Genomic DNA, 9,726 nt, shown 5'->3' on the forward strand with positions numbered 1-9,726 from the left:
CAGTCCTCCAGGCTCCAAAGTTGTTTGGTGACTACATTATCAGGGACCAATAATTAATTCTTAAGCACCACACTGGCGCTTGGTTGCTGTAGCGCGAGAGATCACAGTAGTGGTTAGGCACTCAGTTAGCAGGATATGTGATCTTGTGTTTTCACCCCTGCCCAAGTCGATATTTATGCAAATTTGTTGCAGTGCCTACTCAGCACTTTTGCTGTCTTGATCTTCTAAAAATTCTCCCGGAATGAATAATAGCTGAAAATTTTATTTCAGTTTGCCAGGAAATTGTGTGTTTTTAAAGAACCAGTATTTATTTTTGTTGAGAAATACCAGGAAATATTTTAGAAGAGGAAAAAAAGGGGAAGTATGAAAAGGCCCAGGAGGGCCCAAAAACCTACCACGAAACACTTCTACTACATTTTTGCCCGGCACCACCACCTACTTCTCGTCTCCGCCCCTGTATTTTTTCAGAAAAAGTTGGAAGAGAAACCACCACCAAACCCAGGAACTCGGTGCGCGAGAGAAACAGAGGAGGCGGCGCCGAGCGAGCGATCCCCTCCTCCTCCCCCGTCGCGTGATCATGGCCATGGCCGCCTCCAGATCGCTCTGGGCCTCCCGCGCCGCCTCCTACCTCAAGATCTCCGCCTTCCCCAGGGCCTTCTCCACCGGTACCTCCCCTCCCCCTCTCCCTCTCCGCGGCCACCTTTGCGCCCGTGCCTGCCTGTTTCACGCGTGCGTCTCGTGTGTCGCGCCGCGCGCGTCCCGGGATCACACTTCGTTGGTGCTAGAACGGCGCGATCTTGTCCTCTGCGTCCCGCTAATTTTGGGTGGTAGGATTTGTCGTTGGTCGATCCGTTTTACTAGTTTTTTACCGGTGATTTCGGCAGTGACTCTGTTCACGCGTCGGAGATATTTGCAGAACGGGGTGTAATGCCGCCGAGTTTGTTCTGGTTGTTTTGATCCTTTCCCGGTGGCAGGTTTTATCTTCACTGTAAAAAGGATCTTTCCTGCCGCTCTGCTTTTGCCTGATTAGGTTAGGTGGTAAAGTTCAACATTTCTGCCTTGGATTTTTTTAGTCCTGTATACCAATTTTAGTACGGTGATGGTTCTTGAGGTTCAGTGATAGCCGTAGGTCAGTAGGCCGATGTCATCGCAGAAGGCGCAACCTGGTTTTTATTTTGTTGATGTGATGTTATTTCTTTTGATGGCATGATGCGATGTTTGTTTGATGCATTTGAAAACTATGTAGTGTGAAAGTTGATGAAATACATGCAAAATGGTTTGGGACCCCATGATTTAGTCAAAAGTTTCTGCAATAGGCTCGCAAAAGCTGTTTGGAGAAAACCCAGCCGCATTGGGACCTACAGTCTACAAGAGTTTGTTGACGCACAATCATATGCAATAGTGTGAAGCAGAGAAACTGATGGAATGATCCCAAGAAAAAGTTCTTTACATTAGCAGGCATCTGTGTTCTGTGCATATTTCAGGGTGGACAGTACTTGTAGTGGTTATGAGGGAACTACTGCATTAGTTGCAGTGGCTTTGGAACTCTTTATATGCACATTGTTAAACTGCATTTCTGATTAATGCCATTTCAATGTGTAGTACACGTTATGACACGCATCTTTGTGGTTTTGCCCTTTTCCAGTGCTGAAGGATCTGAAGTATGCTGAAACCCATGAATGGGTCAAGGTTGATGGTGATTCCGCAATCGTTGGGATTACAGACCATGCCCAGGTTCATATGTTTATACATTCAATCTCTCTGAACCAATTCATGTGTTAGATCTGTCATATGTTAGACCATTAAATGCTTCACTCGATGCATATGTATAAGCAGCCTTTCATCACATGCCATAATAGAGCTGTTTTTGGGCTTTCAGGACCATTTGGGTGATGTTGTGTATGTGGAGCTGCCAGAAGTTGGCGCCTCTGTCTCCCAGGGAACCAACTTTGGTGCTGTTGAAAGTGTGAAGGCAACCAGCGACATCAACTCGCCGGTGTCTGGAGAGGTCATTGCAGTGAATGATGAACTACTAGAGAAACCAGCATTGGTACGTTTCAGCTTAGCCTTACTGGAGGAATCCATTGTCAAGGATTGAAGTGTTGTATGACCGGTATGCTGGCTGTTTTATTTTTTTCAACACAGGTCAATGGAGATCCATATGCGGGCGGCTGGATCATCAAGGTCAAGGTCAGCGATGCAGGTGAGCTCAACTCACTGATGGACCACAAGAAGTACTCGAAATTCTGCGAGGAAGAGGACAGCAAGCATTAAGCATGGTGGCTTCTGAAAGAGGGTCTGCGCTTCGACACTCATAGGTGTTTGTCATGTGCTGTTGGGCACTTTGTACCACCTGCTTTCTCAGCCCAGAAAGGATCAAAACATGGAATAAATGGCATTTGCCTACCCTACAAGGGCTTGCGAGATCCAAAATCTGTATATCACTCGAGTTCCTTTGTTTCGTTGCCATGGTTTCGTCTCTGATTTAAGCTCTGTTCTGATTAACTCGTATCAAAATTCTCTGTGCATTCTGATGATAGTAGATACTCCCTCCTTTTCATAGTGTAGTGTGCCCATGGTTTTCTAGATTTAACTTTGACCATAAATTTAACCAACATGGGCGATTGCGGCGGGAGCATCACAGATAACTTTGAATTCGTATTCGAAAGAAGTTTTCAACGGTATGATTTTTCAGTAAAATGATTTATGTGTGGACGCACTACATTATGGAATGGAGGGAGTAGTTTTCGCCCTGGTATCTGGCTGCAGTTTTTCTGGAGGAATTTGCAATAGGATCAGTATACTGCCTTAACAGACTGGACTGCTGCCAAAGTGGCGATGCTGAAATACTGCAGACTAATTCATAACATTAGCAAACTCTTCAAAATCAGTTTACATGCTGCCAAAGTGGTGATTCCGAAATACGGCAGACTAATTCGTAACATTGAAAGTCTTCAGTTTACAGCAAGATTATCCAAGTTATACAGAAGACCCATCAAAAAAGGCAGAAGAACATGGACATGTAGTGGTGGGGCTAATCACCGAATAACAGCAACAAGTTTGCTAGAATCTTTTCACTGAACGTTGGCAATAGGACTAACATCAATGCTAAACACAGCGATACCAAACTATTGTTCATCCAGGTTTAGATCAGAAACCTAAAAGATGGAATAAGTGGCACAAGCATTTGGTATAGCAGTTTCGTCAAGAAACCGCACAATGCAAGGCACCCCAACTGCAGACCACAAGGAAGACGAGCCTTCTCATGCCTTCTTGATGTTCCAGTTGTGCGCTGATCGGGGCCCAGTGGTGATGCCCTCGTAGTATTGCGATGGCAGCTTCCCCTTGTTCCATTGTTTCACGAACTTGAGGAAGATATCACGGGCAGACTCTGAAGAAAGGTCGGAGAAATATTTGCCCTTCTCTTCCTTCAACCAGGTTGCGAACTCGTTGTTCTTAGCAAAGTAGTCGTCCTTGGATATTTCTTTGATGTCCTGTTTTAGCAATGGCTGAAAATGAGAGGCATCAGAACATGAGAAAGGCAGGAGAAGAACAAGCAAGTTCAATCACTAACTAGTCATTCCAAATACATATGGTGCCGCACTTCTTTCTTAACAACCTACTACTACTTTTGCTGAATTACATAATACATAGATGAGATGCAACTAACATTATACTCTAGGTACACAAATTATGGTCCTCAAGATCACTTCAGGGGTGTATATACTACAATCCTTTCATTACAGGTGTAAAAATTGCAGGGGATAAGGCAATAACTGTCCAAAAAAATAAAATAGAGCACCTAAATTACCATCACTATTTTAGTTCAATGACATCAATATATCTTACTTTGCTATTCAGCCTTTAGATGTGAAATATAGTCTGCCAAGTTTCTATGGAACTCCATTGTCCAGCACAATACAACAGACTTGCATATCAGTTATCACACTGAAGAAATTTGCAATATCTTAGCCTGAAATATTTACCTCGAAAGGGGCAGGTTCAGTTTTAAGAGTGCTTCAAAGACCCCTTAAAAACATGGTCTGGACAGTTTTGCCAGGTTGGTTGCATGGATTCAAAGGTAATTAGCTTACTTAAGCCTACAAGATGTGCTTCCGAATGGTTTTGCCAAGACATATTTGTTCAACCCTACTTCATGTGGTTCTATTTAGGGCCATTGTCCGTCCTATATTATCAGACCTTTGCAACAACAACAAAAAGTGCTACCGAAGAGCTAAAAGGTCCAGAACTCTTATATTGATCATAGACAAACTACTGTGGTTGATACTCTAAACAACCGTCAAGAGAACTCACAACGTCCTTGTCTTTTCGTTTGCTCTTATCCTTCTCCTTGGAACGCCTCTCCTTCGAATCCCTCTCTGTCAAGACAAACAAATACACAGTCACGTACACATCATCATCAAATGAACCTAGCACTATAGTTAAATGATCACAATCAAACAAATGAATCTATAACTTGCTATTGAAATTGGTGGAGAATAATATGGATACAAACGCAATTCACGATATTTTTGGTTTGGTAGGTGGGGCGGTTATCATGCGGTGATTGATCACACTAAACCTCATGCTGTTCGGTTTGGTTTTAAGACTGTTTGGAATTTACGGCCTAAAGATTTTTTTTGTGAAAAGTGGTCGGGATTGGTTTTTTCTTTTTTGTATCTTGCCCAAGTAGATGATCAGATACACAGCTAAGATTTTATTCCTCCTATGGAGAGCATGGCATCTCAGGAATGATATTATTTTCGATGATGGCAAGCCAAAATTATGTTGCTTACTGGGACTGCCTTGGCGCTCTTCTTCCTATAATAATCCAAAAGGTAAATCTCCTATCCACCACCATTGCTTGCCTGATCAGAGGGCCAATAATCAATCACTTGTGACTTGTGAGGTCAGGACATCAACCTCACCTTCTTTTGTTCAGGCATAAATAAGCGTCGATGCTAGTTTTGATTTGGTTGGTGCTTCTGCTAGCGTCGATGAGAATTTTCGGAGCGCTGAAGAGGCCGAGTTGATGGATTGTGTTCATGGTTTAAAGGAGGGCCTGATCCTCTGTTCTCATAGGTGAAGCTTGTGAAGATTGAACGGTCACTCAATGGTATTGCCCATTCTCTAGCTCAATTTAAGATATCACACAATGGCACAAGGAACCAAGCTAAGGATGATTTCACTCAATTAGAGAGACAGGAAAAATGCAGGCCCTAGGAGCAAAACAAGAACCCTACCTTTGTCTTTGCCCCTGTCGCCGTGCTTCTTCTTCCTCCTCCGCTTCTCCTCCTCCTCGTCGCTGCCCCTGCCGTCTCGGCCGCTCCTCCTGCTCTCCTTCTTGTCCCGCCTCTTCTTCCGCTCCCGCTCCTCTTCCTCCCCTGGGCCAGCGAATCGACAGGCAGAGCAAGGAGAGGAATCAGCACGGCGCGGAAACAGAGGGGTCGACTGGAGCGAGAAGCAATTGGATAGTTTCAGGTACCTGAGGAGGGGGAAGAGCGGCGCTTCCTCGACTTGCCCTCGCCGCCGCCCATCGTGGTCGCCGCCGGCGTCTCCTCGGCACAGAACAGAACACACACCGCCTTTCGCCCTCTACTGTCTCGCAACTTTTTTTTTTGAGACAATACTGTCTCGCAACTTGGGGGTCGAGGAGAGAAGCCTCGTGTTGGGCCCAGAGAAATATTAGGCCTATGTATTCAAGCCCGCTCGTTACATTGCATTTCGGCCCAGTAGATACTGTCCATTAAGTTCAACTCAATCTCCCCTAAAAAAAAAGTTTAACTAGTTCAACTCACAATCCATTTCCTCAAACTTCCCTAAAGAAATCCATTTCCTCAAAAACAAAATCAACTCAATTCTCCTCCACATTTTTTAAAAATTCTGGCGAACTGTTTCCGCCGTAGCTTCCATACTACTCCCTCCGTTCCGAACTACTTGTCGCACGTATGGATGTATCTAGATGTATTTTAGTTCTAGATACATCCATTTCAGCGACGAGTAATTTGGAACGGAGGGAGTAGATTGTATGTACTTAATATATATTTTTTTGTATAAAGTTGGTCAAATTGAAAGAAGTTTGACTTGGGACAAATATAGAATTTCAAATATTTTTGAAACGGGGGAAGTACCTAACAGTCTGCTTTCGTCTATTTTGATTTCATTTCCCACTATACACATCCATTTTTCCTACAACACTATACACATCCAATCGTACTGAACAAGAAGAGAGACCCTGTCTGTAAACCCAAGATATCTGGGGGTTTGGGTGTGCACAATCTGGAGAAGTTTGCGGCCGCCCTTCGACTATGTTGCCTCTGATTCGACTGGGCTGACCCCCCCAAGACTTGGGTGGGAATGGAAATGCCATGTTCTGACAGCGACAAAGATCTTTTTGCGGCGGCCACATCGGTGTAAATTCTGGGAATCTTCATGGCTGAATGGCCTTCGGCCCAAAGACATTGCGCCCAAATTTTTTGAAATCTCCAGAAAGAAGGTGTGTGTGGTTAGCAGGACCCTTGACAACAACTTCTGGATCAGTCAAATAACACTTCGCAGGGACTCACTTTGACCCATATCCAGGAATTTGCTACTCTTTGGGAGATGATTGTGTTAGGATGATCTCCATCATGTGGGCCCAACGGCCCAACGGGCCCTTAGGTCTGTGCCCTGATCGGGGGCGCTCAACCCACTATGGTTGACGAGCCCCTGTCACCTGCACTATATAAAAAGGTGGGGGCCGCGACTCGCAACACGAGGTTCGTCGCGACGCCGTACACCCCACCTACATCCCCTACCGATCTAGGGTTAGTGCAGTGCTGATGGGAAGCACCGCCACCACTACTCGCTGCCATCACCGGCCACCATCACCATGTCCGGCACCGGGACTTCCTCGAGCCACAAGAAGGTAGGTCTACCAGATTGATCTAGCCTACCCGATCCCATGGATATAACAATGGTATCAGCCAGATTGGGTTAGATTTTTTAGGTTGAAAAGAAATCACAGAAAGTTTTCCCCTCGCCAAAGAACCCTAAATAGGGCAAAGAAACCTCCATCGGCAAAGAGCTCGCCGCTGAAAGGATCGATGTAGTTGACTAGAGGGGGGGGGTGAATAGGCAACTAACAATTTTTAGCTTTTCTTTACCAAATTAAACTTTGCATCAAAGTAGGTTGTCTAAATATGCAACTAGGTGAACAACCTATATGATGCAACAACAATAAGTGCACAAGCAAGCAAGGGATACAACACAAATAGCTTGCACAAGTAAAGGCGCGAGATAACCAAGAGTGGAGCCGATGGAGACGAGGATGTGTTACTGAAGTTCCTTCCTTTTAAAGGGAAGTACGTCTCCGTTAGAGCGGTGTGGAGGCACAATGCTCCCCAAGAAGCCACTAGGGCCACCGTATTCTCCTCACGCCCTCACACAATGCGAGATGCCGTGATTCTACTATTGGTGCCCTTGAAGGCGGCGACCGAACCTTTACAAACAAGGTTGGGGCTATCTCCACAACTTAATTGGAGGCTCCCAACGACACCACGAAGCTTCACCACAATGGACTATGGCTCCGAGGTGACCTCAACCGTCTAGGGTGCTCAAACACCCAAGAGTAATAAGATCTGCTAGGGATTTGTGGGGGAATCAAATTTCTCTTGGTGAAAGTGTAGATCGGGGCCTTCTCAACCTATCCCGAGCAAATCAACAAGTTTGATTGGCTAGGGAGAGAGATCGGGCAAAAATGGAGCTTGGAGAAACAATGGAGCTTTTGGGGGAAGAGGTAGGTCAACTTTGGGGAAGAAGACCCCTTTATATAGTGGGGGAACAATCCAACCGTTACCCCCCAAGCAGCCACGCATAGAGCGGTACTACCGCTTGGGCGGGCGCTACTACCGCCGAGCCAGCGGTACTACCGTTCCCTCCCAGCGGTACTGCCGCGCACGCAAGGATAGCAAGGACCTGGGCCCAGAGCGGTACTACCGCAGAGGTAAGGGCGGTACTACCGCCACTACTGCTGCAACTAGTACTGCACAACCCGACACAAAAAACAGAGGCCTCGAGTCGAGGCGGTAGTAGCCCGGAGCCTCAGCGGTACTACGGCCGAAGACAGCAAGCGGTACTACCTCTTGAGGAGCGGTACTACCGCTTGATGTGCTTCAGCGGTACTACCACTCAGGACCGGGGTACTACCGCTGGGACCAGTCAGAGCAAGCTAGGAGAGGAAAGGGAACTCCATTGAAGCGGAAAGGAACAACGGGTGCGATAAAGATGTGTACGTGTTGATTCCACCCTAGCCTTACCAAAGCGGATCCCCTCTTGATAGTACGGAGACTCCTACGAAACTAGTCCACCAACATAGAAACGAAAGAGCTACACCGTCTTGAATAAAACACCGAGGGGAGGGAATCTTCTCGTGCCAAAGGATGAATCTCTGAAAAACTTAACGCACATGATTAGTCCGCAAAAGCATTGTCATCAATCACCAAAACACCTTAGGGATAAATATGCCCTTACAATCTCCCCCTTTTTGGTGGACTGATGACAATACGGGATTTGCACAATGGGAAAAAGACATATGACATGCGCAATCCCCACAACACTAAAATGTAGATGGGCTCCCCTAGATGTGTGCTATCTAGATAAGTGCTTTGGACTGCACGGCACACATACTAGGATCAACGCACCCCCCTACATTTTAGAGACCAACAACCTAAGCAGGAAATATGAGAGCAAAGTATAACAGGATACGCAAGCAACTCATAAGATACCGAAGGACTAGATAGACATAGATAATGATAATCTAAAGATAAGGTAGCATATGTCTCACACCATATGTTTGGAACTTAGGTCTCACTGACACAAAACCAAACAAAGCAAATGGCGAGAAAACACACCACAAAGAAGACACACTCGCGAAACAGACAAAGACAACGGCACAAATCCCTAAACTCTCTCCCCCTTTGGCATCGAGACACCAAAAAGAGAGGGAGTGTTGCTACGGCTCCAGGTGATAGCAAGGGTCGCGAACATCAGATCCCAGCGGGATCATCTTCACCGTCCTCGTCAGTCGGGAACTGCTCGGCATCAGAATCTGTCCACGGGCAGTGCTGCTGAATCCACTCCTCCTCAGTAAGCTGGTCCTCAGAACCACTGGTAACGGTGGCACCCAACTGACGCATGAGCTCCTTGTGACGTCCCTGGCCTTCTTCTCAGCCACATGAGTCATGTACTGACCATGAGACTCCATGCAGAACAATTTCTTCATCTTGAGCTTGAGCTTCTTTGCCCAAGAGGGCTCATAGTCATCATCATCCTCAGCCTCAGCCTCCTCCTCGGTCTCCATGGCAGCAGCAGACGATGTACCCCCAGATTTAGGGACCTGAGTGCCCCAGTTGTCCTTCCTCAGACGCTTGATCTCATGAGACACCAACTCTCCAGTTTCTAGCATAACCTTGGGATAGACATGATCCCAGGCCTTCTCAATAAGCAGCATGATAAACGGACCATAAATCGGGCACTTGCGCTCGGAGATAGCAGATAAGAGCTCAGACCACATAACATGAGAGATGTCTAGGGACTTGCCAGTGTTTTCTTCCTTCTCACGCTGGCAGAAGAGAAGCATGTCCACGAGATAAGAATGAACCATATCCAGATTCCTGATGCGAGGGAAAAGAGTCTCACGGAAGACACGGTGAAGAATGTCCAGAAAGGCAGGCAGCTCATAAGTTT

At 46.2% G+C, this 9,726-nt stretch overlaps 2 protein-coding genes across 3 annotated transcripts; one reads left to right on the forward strand and one right to left on the reverse strand.

Annotated features, from left to right (window-relative positions):
• The first annotated feature begins 390 nt into the window (after positions 1–390).
• LOC123136660 (glycine cleavage system H protein 2, mitochondrial) lies at positions 391–2,511 on the forward strand. The gene is made up of 4 exons (XM_044556115.1): positions 391–665; positions 1,646–1,734; positions 1,880–2,050; positions 2,146–2,511. Exons 1-4 carry the CDS (start codon positions 578–580, stop codon positions 2,272–2,274), a joined length of 477 nt encoding a protein of 158 aa, XP_044412050.1. The 5' UTR covers positions 391–577; the 3' UTR covers positions 2,275–2,511.
• Positions 2,512–2,911: 400 nt separating this feature from the next.
• LOC123136659 (style cell-cycle inhibitor 1-A) lies at positions 2,912–5,650 on the reverse strand. Of its 2 annotated transcripts, none has more exons than XM_044556114.1 (4): positions 5,486–5,650; positions 5,244–5,384; positions 4,315–4,379; positions 2,912–3,509 (listed from the first exon to the last, which is right to left on the reverse strand). In XM_044556114.1, the coding sequence occupies exons 1-4, from the start codon at positions 5,535–5,537 to the stop codon at positions 3,264–3,266; spliced, it is 504 nt and encodes a 167-aa protein (XP_044412049.1). In that variant the 5' UTR covers positions 5,538–5,650; the 3' UTR covers positions 2,912–3,263. The 2 variants fall into 2 exon arrangements, with proteins under 2 accessions (XP_044412049.1, XP_044412048.1); XM_044556113.1 differs by having other exon boundaries at positions 5,244–5,394; positions 5,487–5,634.
• Positions 5,651–9,726: the final 4,076 nt, after the last annotated feature.

Source organism: Triticum aestivum, chromosome 6B (genome assembly GCF_018294505.1).
Source record: "Triticum aestivum cultivar Chinese Spring chromosome 6B, IWGSC CS RefSeq v2.1, whole genome shotgun sequence".
NCBI lineage: Eukaryota > Viridiplantae > Streptophyta > Magnoliopsida > Poales > Poaceae > Triticum > Triticum aestivum.

Coding starts and splice junctions, on each gene's coding strand:
- LOC123136660 (XM_044556115.1), top strand. CDS start 578: ATGGCCATGGCCGCCTCCAGATCGCTCTGGGCCTCCCGCGCCGCCTCC. Junction 666..1,645: donor CCCCAGGGCCTTCTCCACCG/GTACCTCCCCTC, acceptor GCCCTTTTCCAG/TGCTGAAGGATCTGAAGTAT. Junction 1,735..1,879: donor GGATTACAGACCATGCCCAG/GTTCATATGTTT, acceptor TTGGGCTTTCAG/GACCATTTGGGTGATGTTGT.
- LOC123136659 (XM_044556113.1), bottom strand. CDS start 5,537: ATGGGCGGCGGCGAGGGCAAGTCGAGGAAGCGCCGCTCTTCCCCCTCC. Junction 5,395..5,486: donor GCCGCTCTTCCCCCTCCTCA/GGTACCTGAAAC, acceptor GCCTGTCGATTC/GCTGGCCCAGGGGAGGAAGA. Junction 4,380..5,243: donor CGACAGGGGCAAAGACAAAG/GTAGGGTTCTTG, acceptor TTGTCTTGACAG/AGAGGGATTCGAAGGAGAGG.